Here is a 22,363-nt window from a genome sequence, read left to right as displayed (position 1 = left end):
CCTTCTGAAAAAATATGAATAGCATGGTCACAGCAGTACAAAATTTTATACCAAAAAACTATTTTGCCCAAGTAGTAAAAACTAAAATATTATACTGTAATGTTAATTTTACATTCAAACTTAGAACATTCATTTAAAAAAACATAGAATTCTTATGGAGATGCGTGTCAGTATATGAATAGGATATATTCAGACTCCATTGTTAGAACACTGCTACATTGGAACTTTACTAAAACAATATCCTAAAGCCTACATTAATTTTAAAGAGTTCTAGATAAGCCTGGCGCTGTTCATTTTTCATTATATGGAAAGTATAATGTGTTTCCACATTTATGAAAAAGCTGTTCCTTCCACACGTTGATGTGCCTTCTCCATATATGTTATATGATACAATATGATGATATCTACATGTTTAGAATTTTCAGAGGATTCCAAATTGTGCAGGACTAGTCATAAATGATTATAATGATAGAAAAATATTAATTGGAAATGTGAATTGATATAAAAGGGTGGTGTGTGTATATGTGTGTATATCTACACACACGCATACACATAAACAGTGTTTTTTCACAGATGAAAAATTGTTACAGGTAAGTCTGATAAAGTTACAGTATGATCTTTTTGTTGTGCCCCCGTTTCACTTCTTCCAATAAGCATCTAGCTCATAAAACTGGTACAGGTAGTCCCCGGGTTAAGAACGGCGCCTACTGTAGCAAAATTCGAGTTAAATACACAGTGATTTGAGTTAAATACACAATGGTTTGAGTTAATTACACAATATTACTCCCTGAGAACAATCAAGAATATTCATAACCATAGTTCAGTATTTTTCTTTTATGCTAGTATAAGTGGTTTTAACATATGAACTGTTCATTTCTGAAAAAGCATCTTGGAATAATGGTTTGTACCCATTAATAAAATCTAAGTATTGTTTACTGTTCAGTCTAATTTTTCAATAGTTCAAAACCTAAAAAAGCCAATAATTTTGTGAGAAGTGACACATACATAGTGTAGTATGGTTTTACAGTAAAATGGACTGCATTTCAAACTATTATTTATTGCAAACATAATCTGACTACTAGCTAGGCAATATTTTGAAAAGCAGTAATAATTATTAGTATGTTTATACTAAATCTATTAAGTTGGGGATGCATGCTTAAACTATTTGTTCCCTCTCACACTTCAATACTATCAGTATTGAATTATGTTGAAACATCTATTATATAATGTTCCCAGCACAGAATTTACTGATTACAAATTCTCAGATTACAGTAGATGTATTAATACCAGGCAGTAGTTCAACAAGTCCTCACATGTTAAATTTATTGTTTCACAGTTGAATAAACATCAACACTTCAGCGCTAAACTAAGAACGTTTCTTAGAAGGTTAGGTTAGTATCAAGAATTGTGGATAAGCAGACTTGGTTTTCCATCAAAAAGAAGCTGAACTCCAACCAAAGAAATCACAGAATGGGTTTTTTATGGGCATTTGCACTGATAGCCAAGCCATTAATTACTAGGGTAAAATTCCCCAATTTGACTATATGCATGTATATACTTTAGAAAGATAGTCACTATAATGGATAACACATATAGAGATATAGGTATCCATACATGGAAGGGCAAACTTTTTGGGGGACACTTTGCAATAAGAATATATACCAGAGGAGTATAGGTACTTTGCCATGCTGTTTAGATTAATGTGTTCTAAGAATTGATTGGAAAAAATATTTTAAACTTTTATTCAGGACATCATTTTAAAAATGCTGAAAAGCATATTTATCTGCTACTTGGTAATTACTAGAAAGTGTTCATCTTCAGATGGAATGCAAATGCAATTTCAGAGAGCCGTTTCCAAAAATTTTGCAAAGATAAGTGTATGGGCATAGCAGTTTACTAGTTATAGTGCAATCTTATTACTGCTTATTTAAAATAATTTATATTGCTTTCAATGGACTTATATCCAAAGAAGCACAACAAACCTGGGTTTCCCAATTTCTGAATACAGGGGACCATTTTTTTAAATTATCTTTTTTGGGGGTGCACTTTTTTTTCCTTGTAACTTTATCCATGTGCAAAATGATTGATGGTCTTTAGCATATGTATAAAGTTTTAAAGGCTTAGGTTACCTGATTGGCAGCACTGAGGTCAGAGGCTTCATATGAAAGCTTTCCTCCTTCACCTTGAGCTCTGGCAAGAACGCAGCCAGAGTTCTGGTCGGAGGCAAGGGAAGCAATTATTTATATATTTTCTAAGGAGCATTTTGTTTTGTTTTTTACTAGGCTGAAAATTACACTTGGAAATGCTACAGCCAATTCTCAGTTTAAGAGATATAGATTTAGCAGAATTTAGATACCACAGACAAACTTTTCATCCAGACAGCCCTTTGAAAGAACAGATTTGTCCCTTATCTGGGGAAGCAGTCAGGGTTGTGCTTACTTCTTCTAAAAAATGGGTATGCTTCTCTGCATGCTTCATTTTTGAGTCCTGGATAAGGGAAGCAAGATGCTAAGAAGAGTGGGCAGGCTAGTGGGATAATGTTGGGTTCCAGGGGAGGGGAGGGGAGGGGGGGGAGGGGGTTCTGGGAAGATTGGGCAGGCAGGTAGGTCACATGCTATAGTGGCAACAGTTGTGTCAAGGGAGTTGAACAAAAAGGTACTGGGAATATAAAGCAATGGGTAGGCATATGAATATATGTTGGGATAGAGGTGACAGTGGCGATTTCTCTCCTCCATTCTGGTTCCTGTGTGATAAATGCTTCTTTGTTGACAGAGAACTGGAGAAAAAAGGATCCTTCAACAATCCCTAAGGCTGGCACCAAGAATGACATCCCTTAGAGAGCTGTCCTCTTAAATGCTTGCCCTCCTGACTTCTGGAAAAATAAAGAAAAAAAGGAGGGACTCTTCCATTTGGGGAAATTTGGGGTTAACAGACAATTCTGCTCTACAAAGGGCTTGTTAAATCAAGGCTTTCCTGAATGTGTAGAATTACAGTCTTAAAAAATAGTTTGTCTTTATGCATTAACAAGTAATTGTCATTGCCAATACATAATACAAGAAAATGCTTTTTTGGGCAATTCTACTTTCTCAAAATGTTAAGGAATAAAGTACATAAGCTCAACTATGAAAATAATCTATATTGCATTTTATATTGTGAAAGTAACAACATAATATATTAATCTGAATGTAGTAAATAGTAGTACATAGTGTTGTAAAAGGTGGGTTCATGGGGTCATGCTTACAAATGGATCAGTGCATTGAATGGTGACACAGTGACTCATTCAAATTTTTAAACATACGGATGCACTCAAATAACTGGGATAATGGACATTTTAGAGAAAGGTTGGCTGAGAAATGAAGTTGCATTTGAAAACAAGCCATGTGCACCTACTTGTTATAATTTAACTTTGAAAAAATAATTAAAGAAAATATTATTAAGTCTGGGCCTAATAAGTTAAATGCATGTGTTACTCTAGATGATTCTTAAAAAGAAACATAATCAGCAATAGTATATTAATTATCACAGAAATGCATTATAAAGCTTGAAATTCTAAGTCATATACTGAGCTACATGCTCATGGTCAACCATGCCTTGGATTTATCCCTGCTTGGACGATGCGATACGCTCTACATGGCGATGCCCTTGAAAGTTATCTGGGAGCTACAATGAATCAAGAATATAGCTGTATTCACAGTACACCCATGTTAATGCTATTTTGTGAGCTGCACTGGCTTCCTATATATTTCCGGGTGCAATCCAAGGTGCTGGTAATCATCTATCAAGTAGTTCATGGTGTAACACCAGATTATTTTGGGAGATACCCTATTATGTCTGCCCATGCTACAAGATTCAACAGAATAAGCAGGTTTCAGATCCCTTCCAAGAAACAATGCCAACTAATGGGAACCAGGAGGTGTTTTCTGTATGGCACCAGCTCTTTAGAACAGCATATGCCCCCCCCCCGCCAAGATACAGCTGGACCTGATCCTGCTGGTCTTTTGTAAAGCTTTAAAAGCTTTTTCCCCCTGACCATTGGGATAGCATGTTGGATGAACCTATCTGGAAAACTAGTTTAAGATTTTGAATATATTATATTTTGGCCTCTCTTTATGCTACTATATTGTGTTGTGTGGTTCTTTTATGTTTATTGTTTATCTTGGTTTGTATTTAATCCTATGTTAATCATCCAGAGTCACATTTGGTGAGTTAGGCCGTGATACAAATTGTTTAAATAAATAAATATTCATATATTAAGAAGGTATTATAAGTTAAGAAGTTATAAACATTTGTAATGAATAAAATAATTATGTATAAAATTGGCTGGATCCTCTTTAATTCTTCATTACTGTACACATTGTCTAATGATGGTTGCTTTTAATCAATTTTCTATTTATTTGTAATCTCCTATTCTCAACTGTAAAATAAAGTATAAACCATCTATAACTGCCTGAAAATTTAGACAATTAAAGTAGCTGCTTTATAATTTTGGAGGGGAAAAGTAACAATGTATAATTAAGATAAGTGTTTGTATTGTTTAAAGCACTGTATTGCAAACAAATGAATTACTTACTTTCTGCTTTGCTAAGCTCCAGTGCTATCTGCTCTCTAGCTCTGACCTCTTCATCAAACCTTTCTTGTAATTCTTCCTGACATTTGGTTAATTCAGTAGCTTCATGTTCCCATTTAAAGGATTCTTGCATCAATTCTGTTTGTGTAGCTTTTGCATGTTCAAGCTAAAACAGAATTTAAAAGGTTGAAATATGTTTTTTAATGTACATTTTAAAAAGTCTTGTACTAGAAAAATGTCAAGCTTGGGAAGGTAACTTGAAACGAGAAGTTTACTGCCCTCATACATTATGGTTAACAAGATAAACAAATATTTGTACAATGAATGACTCTGTCACATGTCCATATCCGTGTTCAAGTACCGGATCTTGAGCCTCTCCAGTTTACACCAAGTTACATTAGAAAGAAAATTTTATATTATTAATATAAACTATAGTATGTGCCACCCATAGTAACTTTTACTAAAAGTATGACATGAAATCTTCTAATTAAGATGGTTGAAAATTGTACAACTAATTACATGTCTCAATTCCACCTATTAATACTTCTGTGTTTTCCACAATGCTCAGTGAATACAAGATATAGATATGAAAGCACTCAATCATTTAACAAGTGTGATTAGGTAAAAAGTCAGAGAATCATAATGAAAAAAACAATCTTACAATCAACATTTTTCAGTATCTAAAGCTTCTTTGAGTCAGTGACCACTATTATTCATATTCTATATTTTCCATCCACTGTTCAATGTATAGAAATGGCATCTATTTAATTGATAGAATTTTAAAATGAAATGTCTGGAAAGTGTATTATTTCAAAAACCAAACATGTCAAAGATCAATATTTCACATCTCTACAATGCCTAAAATCCTGACTCTCTGGACTCAGCTGTCATCCATGACAAAGAATTACCTGATGGGAACATAATTTTCTTAGATCAATGGATGACAGCAACCTGCTTAAAAAAAATGTGATCTTTTTCCTTATATCTGATTAGCAAGTGAAAAGGTTAGCTGCCTAATAAGATCATGAGACTACAGGTATTTCATATGATATTCAGATTACAAAATGACAGAACATACATTTGCTTACTTTCTGGAAATAAAAGAACTCACACCCATGTTTTTCTAAGTGTGAATAGCTACACCATACATTTATGACTAACAGACTATGTACCTCATAATTTGTGCATTTATCCAAAAGGAATATTAATACAGTGATTTTCAATCAATACTAAATATTAACAAACCAATACTATTACATGTTAACAATGAAGACATGATCTGAAGACATGAAGACATTATTATGATTCCCAAGTTCCATAACAAAAATGAAATCAGTAAAACTGGTAGCAGTATAACATTCTCCCCTTACATTATACATTATATCAAAAATCAAATATAAAGACTGCATTATATTTATATAATTTATTTAATAACAATTTAACAATTCATAATTTACAAATTTAAAATTCAAATATATTCATTTATATTTAGCCTATCAAAAATGCAGACATTTATTCTAGTGTGGCCTACATTACATAACAACACATGCTAAAGTACTGCATTAGAAAAAAAAGTTAAGATTATTTTCCTCACTTCAATAGGTCAAAATGAAAGATTAAATTGTTACTAAGAATATATATATCTATTCTTGGTAATATTTATATTAAGATTTACATTTACCAGTTAAATAACATATGCAATGTTTTCAAAAATATGCATTGATGCTCATTTTTTAAATACATTTTCTATTGTCAACTATAATAATGCTGTGCTGCAGAAACATTTTGTTTAGTTCAAAATGTCCTGTATATTGAGTTTTTAAAATTAAGTCTTATAGGTAATCATTTGTTTAGTCAGCTGCAATTAAGTTACATCAATCTTATATAAAAAGTTTAAATGGCAAGCACTAAAATAGCAGCTCCTTGGAAGACATTATATCAGGGTCTCTTTATAACGTAACTATTATTAATAATAATAATAATATTAATATTATTATTATAATATTATAATATTATTAAATATTCTTACAATGTATAAAGTCAACCATTTGAGAGAAATTTGAATAAATACTTCAGCAAAATTTAAACAATGCATTAGACAAAAAAAATATTGTCAGGTAACATAAATTAATTGCTCCCTCCTTTAGCCTATAGCATCCACGTAAAAGAAAAAGTTATTTCTCTATTTTGTCATACTTACTGAATAAGGGGGTGTAGGCAAAGAAATTTTTGAAACAATTCTTAATCTATGTCCATTTTTCTTGTGCTTTACATAAAAAAGTGATGTATTGACAATCACAGAATTATTATCATCCAACTGGTCAGTGAAACGAAAAGGATACGGTAAAGGTACACGAGATTCAACTTCTAAAGTATTTTCTTCTTGACTTTTTTCTGACCTTAGATCACTACATATATTTGATGCCCAGTATGTACGGTAGGAATCCATTTCAGAATAATCTATTGCAGCTCTTTTTCATCAAACAACTTTCCTTGATGTAACAGTTTAAATTGTTCTGGGTGAAACAACAATGCAGTTCATCAACTATCTGACTGTTGCAGAGAGCAAGGAATTATAAATTCACACTCAGATGCGCAATCCAAAAGCACCAGGAAGTTCCAGGTAAACATTCAGTCAAGAAAAAAAAAGTGTCAATGTTTGCAGACTTCACAGAATTGCCATTTCCTCTCACAGAATGAAATAGAGAAGGCATTGGGAAAAAAAAGAAAGATAACCAATTCATCAAAATAAAGGATTATCTTCATAATTGGATAATATATCCTGCAGCAAGCAGCCAGACCATCAAGAAAAAACCTTGCAGTGTTTAAAAGTCTCTACTGAAGTAAGTCAATCACATACCAAATTAAAATGCTATTTAGCCTTTTTCTTTTTTCCTTAAGTTGTAGAAAAAGCTGCTCTGAAATCAGATAAACTTCACTGTACAAACAAAAGCTGTGTCTCAATGCTGAGGAAAAGGTCAGGACGGTAGGAGTGGTTAGATTGCTTTACTGCAGGTTCACAGGGTTTTGGAATTTGAATTAACACACCCACATCAAACTTTGCCCATAAGATTCAAAAGCCAAGTCAGAGCTCCTAAATGAATGCTTTGAAGGGACTGAAAAGCTTTGTGATTACCTGATCCTTTTCCTAATTGTTTTTTTTAAAAAGTCACATCCAGTAAATAAATTGTTCTAACTAGTACCTCATACTTGAAAGAAGTAAATTTTGCTTAATGTTAAACTAAAATTGATAGAAAGTAATAGAAAGGGAAGATTGAGGGGATGACAGCACTCTTCAATATCTAGAAGACACACAAAAGGTAGCCAAGATCTATTGTCTATCATTCCAGACTGCTGAACATGTAATAACAGATTGATATTACAGGTAGTCGTCGCTTAGTGACCATTCATTCAGCGACTGTTCAAAATTACGATGGTCCTGAAAAAATGGACTCATAACCTGTGCCTGAGGATATGGCCGTTGCAGCACCCCTGCGGTCATGGGAACAAAATTTGGGTGCTTGGCAGCCCGGCCTAGCAGCACTTATGACTGCAGGGCACTGCAACTCCCCCCGCACCTGCCTATCTCCCCCCGCATCTATGCCCTTTTGGCCACACTGCATAGTGGACTCGGCGGTGGCAGCACCAGGGCTGGGGCTTAAGCAGAGGCCTGAGGCTTCCAGCAGTCTCAGCCAGCTGCCACTGCCCCCAGGCCTCAACTTCAGCCCCAGCACTGCTGCTGCCACTGAGAAATGCTGCCTCAAGCCCCACACCGTTGGCCTTCACCACCTCCCACCATTCTTCAACCTGTGCCTCTTGGCAAGGTTGCACAACCCATACCTTCTGCAAGCCAGTGTCCCATTCTCATGATCCTTCAGAAACCTTCCCAGGTCTCACAAGAATGGGACGCACACCATTCCTTCTCCAGATCGTGAAGGTTTCTGAAGGATTGTGAAAATGGGGTGCTGGCTTGCAGAAGGAACAAGAGGCACCAGCTTGGGGAAGGAATGGGATGCTGGCTTGCAGAAGGTATGGGACGTGTGGCTTGGGGAGGGAACGAAAGGTGCGGCTTAAAGAATGGCACAAGGCGGCAAGGGCCAGTGTTGTGGGGCTTGAGGCAGCATTTCTCAGTGGAAGCAGCAGTGCTGGGGCTGAAGTTGAGGCCTGGGGGCAGTGGCAGCTGGCTGAGACTGCTGAAGGCCTCAGGCCTCTGCTTAAGCCCCAGCCCTGCCAATGAGTGCTGCTGTGCAGGGTGGCTAAAAGGGCACAGATGAGGGGGAGATAGGTGGATGGGGGGAGTTGCAGTACCCTTGCAGTTTTAAGTGCTGCTGGGCCAGGCTGGGGAGGCTGAAGCTTCCAGGAGCGGCTACGGCCTTGTACCACACTGCAGAACCCCCAACTTGCATGTGGCCTGTGCCAGGGCTCCCAGAGTCTCCCCCACCCCAAGTTACCACTGCACTCTTTACCTGGGACTCCATCTGCTTAACAACCCATGATTCTCACTTAACGATGGCAGCTGGAAGTGCCAGGATTGTAGGCACTAAGTGAAGTGGTCACTTGATGGTTTGCTTAACAACCACATCACTTAGCGACGTAAATTCCGGTCACAATTGTGGTAGTTAAGCGAGGACCACCTGTATAGATTCCAACTCAATGTTACAAAAACGTTTCTAACAATAAGGGTAGCTCAACAGTGGAACCAAGTCCAAGAGAGATGGTAGGCTCCCTTTCACTGGCTGTGTTTAAGCAGAGCCCAGATCCCAAAGCCATCTGGGATACTTTGAATTTGGATTCTTGAACTGCACAGAACAGTAGATCCCACTGTCCATATAACCATTCCTTTGGAATTCTTGGCACAGTAAAATATAAAAAATAGAAAAATAATAATTATATAGTAAGTACATCTTGTGAGAAGGAAATCATAAAATATGTACTTAATGGTCAACCTTTGATTGGCAATCTTTGCTTGTTGGCTTGGAAGATAATACAAACTTTAAGATACTGAATTATCAAAATGGAACTTGATAGAGATAACACAGTTATCTTGGAACATAGTTCTGCTTGTAAATTAAAAAGTGTGTCTGATCCATCTGTTTTTTTTGGGGGGGGGAGGGAAGAAGGGAATTCCATAGTGATTATTGTAATAAAATGCACTTCACAGCGTACATATTTTTTTGCTATAAACTTAAATAAGAGCCATTTAAAAAGTGTATTTACTATGGTTCATTGCTCTTTTCAAGCATTATTTTATGTTCAGTTAGAAATATCACCTAGCCCAATAATTATTTAAGCAGGAAGGAAAACATGTTTAGTACAGAGATTTTGGATTATAACTTGATATGCATCTATTATTCCAAACATCATGTTCCTGATGAGAGGTAAGGAGAATAAAAATAATTCAGTACTTTCCAGAAAAGTGCTTTGGAATAGTGGGAGCACAATCCCAATGCCTGCCTACAATTTTTGAAACAGTGTGCTTTTCCTAGGATTACACAGCTGTCAGCTGCAGTTGCTGCACGGTCTTGAAAAAAGATGCAGCTATTTTATACAGCTGCAAATACTACATTTGTGCTCCTGTACACTCCAAAACACCTTTTTGGAGACAATTGTTCCCAACTGAATAAGCAGCTTGAAACATAGCAATAGCCTGATAAAAGGCCTTTCAAAATTGTGATTTAATTTTTAAATGGAGGATGCATTATAAATAGAATATCTGAAAAAGAAAGGGAGCTCTGAGTCTGTATAAACACTGACTGAAATAGGGAACTTAATATTTAACACCATGATATAACGATATGGGGCTAAAAGAATCTAATTTGTAATCACAGTAAAAAGTCCATGCAAGAAACTACTATCAGAAATCCTGAAAAAAAAATCAGGAAATATTTTTAAAATGTTTGCAGAAATTAAGGAAACTGTTTCTTGATTTTTGTATCAAATACATTTGTTTATTCTCTACTCAAACATTCTTGCAGTGCTACAGTTAAACAATATTACCTGATTAGCAGTTTCATTTATTGTTTCAAAAAGTTTTTCAAATGCTGCTTGAAGTCGGGTATTGATATTTAGAATTAGCTCTTCATTTTTTGCATCTATTTCGATGCCAAGGAACTGGGTGAGTTCAAACCCTTCATCTGTGACTTCCAACCACATGGTATCGTCGTGACTTTTGAGATCATCGCCAACATACTGAGATGATGACTTTTCTGTATAACAAAAAAACAAAAAAAATCCTTCTTTGTTTTTTTTATTCTAACATCAGTAGCATCTTTTCATATACAAATAATGAATATGATCAAATAAATTGTATAATAAACATAAATATTTCCATTGAGAATGAAGAACATCACAGCAACAAAATAAATTACATCTTGCAATAAAATTACACAAATAAGGTCAGTTACAAAGCAGACAGGCAATAGAAAAGGAGATACTAACAGAAGAAAAAGATTTGGATATCAGCACATTTCTGAAAACTTATCTAATTGGTTAATTCTATCTATTTACCTAACCAAAAAGTATATGGTTGTATTTCGGCCATTGCCTTCTCTTTAGGGACTACAGTTATTTGTCTAGTTTAAGCAACTGCACATAGCAAACACATAGATCATAATCTGATTGCATTTAAATTCCATTTTGAGACAGTAACACTAAAATTCTGCTGCTAATAAATTATTTTTCAACATTTTTAATTCGACAACTGAAAATAGATTATTATCGTTAATGGAATATACAGGCTTTAATGTATATTTAATGAAATGAAAACAACCTGATCACTGAAGATGTTTGATCCAGCAAAGGTTCCTACTAATGAAAGATACATGATTCCACCCTCCTTTTCTTAGCATGAACTCTTCATGGATCAAACATCTTTCTTTTGCCAATCATTTTCATCCACCAAAAATATGCTCTAGAGTTCTGAAGGATATTCTAAAGCAGATCCATCTAAAGCTAATGTGTCTTGATATACAGGGATGTAGAAATGAGGTTGTATCCCATGCATGTCTATTTATGACTAGAGCTAGACTTCCAAATAAATATGAATAATCACAAGTTATAAATTATGTAAACTATTAGCTATTATGTGCACAAATATATGAAAATATGTTTATCAAAATCAGTGATGTGAAAATCATTTCATTAAAAAGTAGTATTTTAAACAATATGTGACTGCAGTTGAAAATCTATTAACAATTTCATAGTGGGTGGGGATGTGCCCAAATGTTTCATTCTGAAACATTTCTAGCCCCAAATTTCTCAAAACATCCCACTGCAAATAAAAAACAGTTGTCTTGGGTGTGATATAGGCTGTTCTGAGGTTTTTTGGAAGTGTTCTGAACTGCCAATTTTGTCCCCTCTCATTTTCATGTGGGAAATCACGTCCCTTAGCTTTCCCAGCAGAAAGTAAATGGATGAACAGTTAATGTAAAAATAGATTTTAAAGGGTCAACCATGCTATTTCTGTCTTTATCTTTTTTTATTAGATTTCACCAATTTTAATCTTTATTTTAAAAAAATATAACCTACTGTGAGCAAGGAACTAAATGTTGCTCTGAGGCTTTATGTTTAAAGCACCAATTGGAAAAATTTGTTTCCAATGAAACAGCCACCCTTTATCAAGCATAAATACACTTGATAAAAAGCAGGCTAAAATCCTGCTTGATCTGTCATTAGGATATACAATGGAAATCTATGCTCTACATCACAGTATCACAACTAACATACATATGCATGTGGGATGAGGGAGTCATGGCCCTAAAAGATGTATAAATACAAACCTTTTTTTCAAACTTCTAGGGACAATATTTATCAGCCCAAAGTACTTAAATATGACTCAGTGCAATTCAATGGTCCTTAAGAGGGATAATTAGGAGCGTTCCCTAGTCATTTCTTGTGGAAAACTATCTGGTTCAGTAAAAGCCCTAAACATTCTGCTTATGATTTAAACAGCATAAAGTTGGTACCACTTTTTAAATTATTCTTTATAGCATCTCTGAAATATTTTCCTTAATGTTAGCTACTGTTATATATCTCCTTTTAGCTTTTGTAAGGCTAACAAAAATACTATAAAACTGCAACACTCCATAAAAATAAAATACATTGTTTTATATGAATGAAATGAGTAACTGGATGAATTTAATTTATGTTCACTTGGCACCTTTCATCTGCACAGGATTTCAAAGCACTTCCATCTCCTGCAGAAATTAAACTCATAGGCACAATGTGCAATTTATTCAAGGATTTCTGACACATGTTATCAGCCAATTTATTATGCAATGGATTTAGAGAAAGCAATGCTTAAAAATTATTACAGACTTAACTACTCAGACTTTGAATATGAAAAACGTAATACTTCAGTGGCCAGAAAATGAAAGGCCTCTGGGTGTCAACACACATTACAAGGGCTTTAATATCCTCGGAGCAGAAAGGACCTTTGCAATGGACATCCAGGATATTGTTTGTCAATGCTATACTAAAACATTGGTTAAGACTGAGTAGAGGGAAGATATACCCTCTACTGAGCCATCAACACCACTTACTGATGCAACTGATGCTGTTTGAAGTTCACCCATCTTAAGTACTGACCAGGTAAGAGACCCTGCTCAGCTTCTGACAAATAACAACCTGGAGTACAGTAAGCAGAGCTACAGAAAAATACAGTCAAATAAAAGGATACATTAGTTATTGGGTATTCTAGACTATGAACAAAGACCAATGAGTATTGATAATTAAGGGCAAAACCTGAACCTCACTGCAGTGTGCACTGCACAATACCCACATTTTAGCTTCAGGATATACATTCTTGACACTATTTTTTGTTGCTAAAACAAAACACTCAAGATCACTGAATGTTCCATCTCTCTCTGTTGACTGGAAGAATGGCAGTAGATTTCCAGGGATTGGTATTTAAAAATACACTTCAACCTTCCTGTTGCTTTATGCTAAGGTTACGTTTCCTGAAAACTTTTCATAAAGCAAATTCACATAAAGTGAGACACTAAATCAGTACAGAAAAGGATTTTGTGGGGTAGTTTCAAATTTTGTAAACCAAATGTATTGACAAATGTGCTCGTACATTTTTAAAACCTTATTCTGAAACACAACATTTCTTCCTCGTCTTACATTCTATGCAGAGGAAAACCATTTTTCCCATCTTTTCTATAGCTGGATTTCTAATGCATATAGTTGCCATGGCAGAGAAAGAGAGAGAATACACAACATTATGAATTTTATTAGAATTCTTCATTATGTTGCACAGAGTAGATTCAGCTAGGTTAAAAGCTTATCGTTCACTGGCCAACTTTGTTTCTAGGGTTATAAGTCCTTCTCCTTTTCATTTTGGGTGAGAGGGTTGGACAAAATGTTGATGGCTGTTCTGACCCCACAGTAACAGTAGCAGCTACTGCAGTGGGAAACAAGACCCACAATTAGAAAAACTGCACACAAAATGATAAATGAGCAGGTGAGGACAGAAAGGGGTTTCAGTGAAAAGCAGTTTTGGTGGGAAGAAATCTTGCTATGTTTTGAGACTTTTGGTGCAAATTGACTGCTGGCACAAATCTCCTAATAGTGAACATTTTTACATAAAACGAATTCTTGGATGAAAGCAATCAATTACATAATGAATTCAATAAAGCAAGAGAAACCTGTACTTAAAAAGGTAAAGGTGAAGTTTCATTGAATAATATTGACTCAGGAAATTTTGAGTTGGGCAGCCTATAAATGTGATCTAAAAACTGGCAACTTTATGGGCATATCCATGTAGTTTTGCTAGTGCCAGCTTCTGGGAGTTTTTCTACTGTTAACTTTCCGGTCAAGCCAATAGCCCTGGTATTTCTTCCAGCAAAGTATTAACCAGACCCAAACCTGGTTAGCTTTTTTGAGTTCAGTTAAGGATGATTAGCTATCACCACCCATTTGAACTTAGTACTACTAAGTAGTTTAGTAAATAAGTTCTATCAGTTTTTATGCCACTCATGAAAACAGAATCATATCTTTGTCAGTTAAGTTATAGACCACAGTATTCTAATATTTTTAAATACTCAAGAAAAGTTAAAATATTTCACTCATATACTTAAATTCATTTATCATATCCTTTAATCTTGATCTTTAGGAAACTTTTACTGGATGGATTGATGTGTTCTGTTGTCATAACTACTTTGGAATAAGTAATACTGTTTCTTCAAAATTCCATAGATTTTAATTATTGAATCAGCAAGATCTGTGCTATTTATACCTTTTAAATAATGGAACAAGGGGAAAGCAAGGGAGTTCCAGAAATATGTTTATTTTTCCTTTATTGAGTATGATAAGGCTTCTGACTATGCAGAAGACAAATTGTGGACAGCCTTCAAAAACATGGGCATACTAGGTCACCTCATCTGCCTATCAAAGAATGTATATGATTGCCAGGGAACAACAGTTACAAGGGAATACAGAGCAAGAATATAGTTCAGAGTTGGGAAAAGAGTACACCAAGGTTATATATTGTCACCTTATTTATTTGATATGCAGATATAAAAGATTTAACTTATATGCAGAATATATTTATTTTAGACTTCAGAAAAGAACTGAAGACCTGGTTTTGTCATCACACATGGGGTGGGGATGGGAATAGTCAGTTTTGGGGTTAGCTGGTTCCCTAGTCTTACCTTTGACCGATATTGTCTGGTCACAGGCTGAAACAATATCACCATCTCTTGGATTTTATTGTATTTAATAATTGTATTTTATATTTGTATTATTTATGTTTTTACTGATTTTTAATTGTTTTGTTGTGAACCGTCCAGAGTCCCTCCTTGTGGGGGAGTTGGGCGGTGATATAAATTTGACTGACAAATAAATAAATAAATAAATAAATAAATATCATTACAAATCCTGGACTAGAAGACTAGAAAAAGACTCTAGAATTAAAATATGCTGACAGCATCACTTTGATTACTGGAAGCTAAGAAGACTTAAGGAGATTCTTGTTCAAGATGAAAAAAGAGAGTGCAAAAGCTAGTCTGTTGCTCAAAATCACAAAAACTAAGATTATGACAACAAGCAATGCCAATCCAATGCGAACCCACAGAAAAGAAGATGAAATAGCAGGCTTTATATTCGGAGGCTCAAAAATTCAGAGGGCTGTTGACTAGCAAGGAAATAAACAGAAGTCCTCTACTTGGAAGAAACACAACGACAGATCTAGATAGAAGTGCAAACAAATCACACTGACAATGAATTCCAGTACATTAGTACTGGAAAACATTGTCAGGGCCATGTTTTCCAGTACTAATATATAGTTGTGAAAACTAGACCATCAGACAAGCTAAAGAAAGAAAGACTGATACTTCTGAATTGTGGTGCTGGAAAAAATTGTTGAGAATACCTTGGGCCACAAGAAGAGCAAATCAATCAAAACTAGATGTAGTAAAACCAGTCTGCTCACAGGAAGCACTAATAATAAAGCTGAAGCTTAAATATTTTGGACACATAAACGCAAAGACAAAGGCTAAATGAAACATTAAAAAGTACAAAGCAGATACATTCTAAAAAAAAAATAAACAGCAGAATAATTAGAACTATTTCAAAAAGTAAACATTAAAAGCAGGAGATAAAATATTTATTAAAGGTATCTATAGATATGTAGCCCTCTCACTGCTCTAACAGTTAAGTGAAGCCTCGGATATCGACCTTAAAACCTGGGTAGGCTTGTACAGATGTAGATGATTTTTCAAACTTGTTCCCAAATGTTTTTGCCCATAAGATGAAATAATGCACCTTAAGCTGGGAAATGAATAGGAAGCTAAGGTGGATGGCAACAATAAGGTGTAACATGATTTGAACAGGCTTTCTAAGTACTGCACTTTACAAACTATCTTTGAGTACTGAAATCTAACGCAATTCAAGGTAATCAGGGATTTAAACAGAGCATATGCTATTGAGGTGAGGTCAACTTTTTCTAGAAAAAGCTGTAACTCCTGGACCAGCCAAGGCTACAGCTAAATCTTGTGCCACCAGATTGCCCATTCAGAGTCATTTGCACATCTCCATTCAGATGACTTGAAATAAATTTCATTCCCACCAAACGTAGAGAAATGGCACTATTTGCCACTATGTGTGTGATAGTTTATTTAATTAAAAAATATATATACCACTTTTAAAGCACTAAATCCACATGAACACACACATATAAAAGAAGAAATACGGCAAAACAATAAAAAGAATAATTACACAAAAAATCTATATTGTACATTCTACTGAGCAGTGCTTCCTACGCATTGTTTTATCTGAAATCACCCTCAGTTTCAGGCAGAGTTAACATTCTTGTATAAACCACAGCATGTTGTGCACAATTGTACAGTGACAGTAGAAGAACATTATCTGCAAAGACAGCAAGTCTTTATTCCTAAAACAATCTATGAAATTTACATCACAAATCTATTGGATTTATTCTTTTAGTCTGGCTATCATGTTAAGGCAGAATTGCTACTCTGAAATGATATTTGTCATAAGAATTTATGTTTCTTTAAGGCAGAACTGCAGAAGACAATGCAGAACAGCAAACTAGATTATTACTTTGAAATTATATTTTTTTGAAGTCTATTGTAGTATAAAAAGCTGTGTCCACTTAGCACAGACTAGCCCTAAATCTGGTGCCATACTGACAGTAGGGTCAAATTCTAAAAATAAACGATGAACTGCTCTTACTACTAAGATCCTATGGAAATTGTCACTATTGGGCTGGCTATCTAGGCAACACTTTTCTATGAAAGGGGCCAAATTTCTTCAGATTGTAGCATAATCAATCAAGAAGGGTCTGTCACCAGCCCAATGTGAGAATTCAGTAGGGTAATCACTGCTGATAGAACTATTCAATGGATATAAATTTAGCCTATTAAATATTTGTAATAAACATACCCCCTTTTAGTCTCCTATTATATCCTTAGATTGCCAAGAAAGTAAGTAAGAGATTATACTTAGATCAGGAAAATTGTGGGAAAACGTAGCAAAAAATATTTTATCATTTGACTCCATCCTTGCATTGAAATCATCATTACAGTTACAGTGGGGCAAAAAAGTATTTAGTCAGCCACCAATTGTGCAAGTTCTCCCACTTAAAAAGATGAGAAAAGCCTGTAATTTTCATCATAGGTATACCTCAACTATGAGAGACAAAATGAGGGAAAAAATCCAGAAAATCACATTGTCTGATTTTTAAAGAATTTATTTGCAAATCATGGTGGAAAATAAGTATTTGGTCACCTACAAGAGCTGGGACCAAAGTAACAAAGGCTACCATCAGTAACACACTATGTTGCCAGGGACTCAAATCCTGCAGTGCCAGATGTGTCTCCCTGCTTAAGCCAGTACATGTCTGGGCCCGTCTGAAGTTTGCTAGAGAGCATTTGGATGATCCAGAAGAGGATTGGGAGAAAGTCATATGGTCAGATGAAACCAAAGTAGAACGTTTTGGTCTAAACTCAACTCGTAGTGTTTGGAGGAGAGAGAATGCTGAGTTGCATCCAAAGAACACCATACCTACTGTGAAGCATGGGGGTGGAAACATCATGCTTTGGGGCTGTTTTTCTGCAAAGGGACCAGGACGACTGATCCGTGTAAAGGAAAGAATGAATGGGGCCATGTATCGTGAGATTTTGAGTGAACACCTCCTTCCATCAGCAAGGGCATTGAAGATGAAACGTGGCTGGGTCTTTCAGCATGACAATGATCCCAAACACACCACCCGGGCAACGAAGGAGTGGCTTCGTAAGAAGCATTTCAAGGTCCTGGAGTGGCCTAGCCAGTCTCCAGATCTCAACCCCATGGAAAACCTTTGGAGGGAGTTGAAAGTCCGTGTTGCCCAGCGACACCCCCAAAACATCACTGCTCTAGAGGAGATCTGCATGGAGGAATGGGCCAAAATACCAGCAACAGTGTGTGAAAACCTTGTGAAGACTTACAGAAAACGTTTGACCTCTGTCATTGCCAACAAAGGATATATAACAAAGTATTGAGATGAACTTTTGATATTGACCAAAATACTTATTTTCCACCATGATTTGCAAATAAATTCTTTAAAAATCAGACAATGTGATTTTCTGGATTTTTCCCCCCCATTTTGTCTCTCAGAGTTGAGGTATACCTATGATGAAAATTAGAGGCCTCTCTCATCTTTTTAAGTGGGAGAACCTGCACAATTGGTGGCTGACTAAATACTTTTTTGCCCCACTGTAGATAAGCAGAAGGCTAAGTAAGTATGAAGTTGCTTAGGTAAACATCTACTTTGGCCCATAAACTGTTAATATGAAATAAATTTTCCAAAGGCAGATATATACATTTACCAATAATAGCACATTGTTAACAGGACAGTCATTGCATTACACTCCAATGGATCTAGCAGTATGATTTGAGAACATAGTTTAGCTGAGATCCGTAATCTCAGACTCCCCTTGCCCCCAATGTGTCTCATGCAGTGTAAACATGGGAGCAATGTAATTTATATATTTTTAAGACAACGGTCTTGTCTTAAAATATATATAAATTATCTTTTCTGAAGATGTTAGCTTTCTGATTCTTAAGTTTAAGATTAAGTAAGATTAAGTAGCCAAGTTAAGTAATTTTTTTCATCAGTTTTTGTAACTTTGTAATATCTTACACTGATATAGTATATTTAATGTATTCCAGTAAATTACATACCCTATCACTTTTTTGACCAGAATCAAACACATCTAACTCAGGTTGTTTTAATGCATTGCTAAAGTCTACTTTATCACTAACTCTTCATCTCTAGGAGGTGTCATCTAATGCTACATCACTCACACAAAAGGAATATTCTTTCCATTCCTCCATGCACCATCACTAAATTTGTTCTTTTTTTTTTAATCTGCGCTCAGTCATTACCGACTCTGCAGTGACTGCTTGGACGAGTCCTTGCAGTTTTCAAGGCAAGGTGTTTCGGAAGTGGTTTGCCAGAGCCTCCTTCCTAGAGCAGAGCCCAGCTGGCGAGCGCAGGAGGCAGAGTTTCCGTTGCTTTGCACCCTTTTCGGGCGAGCACGGTTTCGCGCTTACCGGCAACTGCTCCTGACTCCTTTTTGCAAGGCGCTGCCAGCATTTTTCCTCCCACCGGAGTGAGAGTACCCATTTATCTACTCACGTGAGTTTTCGAACTGTTGGGTTGACAGGAACTGGGGAGGAAACAGGAGCTCATCCTGTTAACGCGAAGGCTGGACTTGAACCGCTGAAGCGTCGACCATTTCTGGCCGGCAACTTTCAGCGTCATTAAGCCCTAAGAAGAACCCTAATCTAATCTAAGAAGAACCTAATCCTCCAGGGAAGATTTGTGAAACTTGTGAGAGATTGAATCTATCCTACCAATGGTGTCTATTTGTTTGTACACAGACATCACCAGACCGCTCTGTTTATATTAGAAGTCAACTGTCGAAGTCAGAGCAGGTGCCTGAATCTTACCAGAAGCATTCCAAGCTCAATACAGCCCCATTTCAAGCTTAAAACATTCAAACAGCTGTTTTAAGTTCTAAGTGGGGCATTTCAGTCTCAAAACAGTTTGTATTCAAAACTTTTACATACCCTCAATTTAAATCATTACAGAAAATATGTAAATTTTCTTTATGGGATTCAAGTTGAGAGAATGAGATAGACACAGGGTACATTTTTCCACTAACAAGATACAAAGGGACATTGGGTGCAAAAATGTCACATTAATTACAATTGATAGGCGATATTTTTTTAAAAAATGCATATAATTTCTTACTGAAACTAACATGAGCCTTGATGATAGTTGACATGACTGGTGTTATGATAATGAGATAATAGTCACCATTAAGATCCCATTAACCTGCAGTTATGGCCTATTACTAGTTAATTATCTATCTGATATGCAATTAGAAATTTCCAAAGCATATCTAAGAAATGAGCATAACTTTGAAAACAACATGAATTGTGGATTCAAGGATGAAAAAACTGTAAATGGTTACAAATTATGACTTTATATTATTTATGAATCAGAAATGTTAAGTTCCCCTATAGTATTTCCTGAGAAATTGGATTTTAGGGTCCCTCAACACATTTCAGCTTGGAATTACTAATGCTGAATATCCCAAATACTTATCATATAAAAGCCCTAGAACATAACCTTACTGCAAGTACCTGGTTGGTATCCCACATAGATGCTTGGTTTTATGATGTCTTCTGCTCTTGCCTCCCATGCAAGACTTTTAAAAGGGAACTGAGATTTTGATGACTGATCTAGCAGTTTCACAACATGGTGTCCAATTGTTTCTTCCACAGCTACAGTAGTCTTCACAATATCCAACAGAATATTCACCAGTCTGTTACTGGCTTTCTGCAAGGCACATCTGAACTCATAAAACAAAAAGAATTCCAGTTAACATTCATTATGGTGTATTATTTCCACATTTTGTCTATTATACAAAGACTAGGTCTTTGTTTTAAATGAGGACTCACGGAGCTATTTAATTAAGTCATTTAGAACAAGACATAAGTTAAAAAATAGGGATGGATTTCACAATTTAGAAATTATGAATTAGAAGCAGAAAATTATCTTCAGTAAGTTTGTTTATTGAATTAAAATATTTGTTAGCATCAGAACGTTTATAAACTTTACTTAGGGAACATATTCGGTTTCAGTAACAAATACGATTACCCATTTGCTAAAACTGAAGTCAAGAACTGAGTTCTCAATCCTACCCCACATCCTCCAAGTGTTCATAAAAAATTATTTCCTCACAGATGTTTACCACATTTGATCTTAGATAATAACAGGCCATGATCAAGAGAACAGCAAAGGTTTCCTTGAATGTAAGAAATGTAATACTCTCCCAAATATACTAACAGAGGTTTATTAAGCAATTGTTCATGTTACAAATTGTTTTTCAGAAAAAATAGTAACTATAAAAGTATTTTTTGACATTAAAAATACTTAATAATTAGAACTCATTCAGTGGCATAACATACATGCTGTGCAATGTGATAACTGAGCTCATTGAATTAAATGGAAGTTATTCCCCAATGAATGAACAGGTTTACAGTATATGCCAATTAATTTCTTTATACTGGAATGAATAATTTGTAAAGTTAGATCGCATAATATACAACCATGACCACTAGCCTAGGCAAACAGATAAATTCATGGCAGATAAAGCCATCAATAGCTACACATTATGGCTAGTGTTTATCATCTTTAGTTTTAGAAATAGCATGTCTCTTATCTTCAGTAGTTGGGGAACAGAAGTAGGAAAAAGCTCTTGCAATTATATAGTGCTTGTGGGCATTTGGTTGGCTGGAGGAACAAAATGCTGGACTAAATGATCCTTTGATTTGATCCAAAATAGCTCTTGCTTATTATTCATGCTTAATCAGAAATAAGATCTACAGTGTTCATTCAGGACAACTCCCTAAAAGCTATGATTAGGCTTGCTTTCTTAGTCATGCTTCAAGATACCTCAACACCACAACTGCATTTTTGGTTTGGAAGAAAATTTCACTACTCTAAAAAAAACATGCTTAGTTTTAATAAGGGTATGAAAAATAATTAATAGGAATGGATTAATCCGCTGGAAGGACAGAGAAATTGAACAAAGAACACAAATTTAATTTATTTGATTTAGACACCATCTGACTGGTTGAAGGTATCAAGAACTAAATATATGCTACCTGACATAATTTAGTTTTTAAAGTGACTATTTGTGTATGCATGCTGTAATGGAAATGATAAGGTGCAAAAAAGATGGCAAACAACATTAGAAAGTTTCATTTAATCTCCCAAGTCAA

The 22,363-nt window shown here is 35.4% G+C and overlaps 1 protein-coding gene across 7 annotated transcripts in view; it reads right to left on the bottom strand.

The window, feature by feature from the left end:
* Positions 1–22,363, bottom strand: part of AKAP9 (A-kinase anchoring protein 9) — a 154,356-nt gene that overhangs the window by 83,734 nt on the left and 48,259 nt on the right. For 6 of the 7 annotated variants that reach the window (XM_088150542.1, XM_088150545.1, XM_088150541.1 and 3 more), the window contains 3 exons: positions 20,720–20,928; positions 10,565–10,773; positions 4,571–4,733 (listed from right to left, as the gene is read on the bottom strand). In XM_088150542.1, the coding sequence (XP_088006668.1) occupies positions 4,571–4,733; positions 10,565–10,773; positions 20,720–20,928 (581 nt within the window). Of the gene's footprint in view, positions 1–4,570; positions 4,734–6,767; positions 7,441–10,564; positions 10,774–20,719; positions 20,929–22,363 lie in introns of those variants that run through there. The other variant, XM_025168168.2, reaches the window with a different exon arrangement.

Source organism: Python bivittatus, unplaced genomic scaffold (genome assembly GCF_059951505.1).
Source record: "Python bivittatus isolate LINGU-HERP-01145 unplaced genomic scaffold, Pbiv_v1 ctg000610_np1212, whole genome shotgun sequence".
NCBI lineage: Eukaryota > Metazoa > Chordata > Lepidosauria > Squamata > Pythonidae > Python > Python bivittatus.
This window is presented reverse-complemented; position numbering and strand designations above follow the sequence as displayed.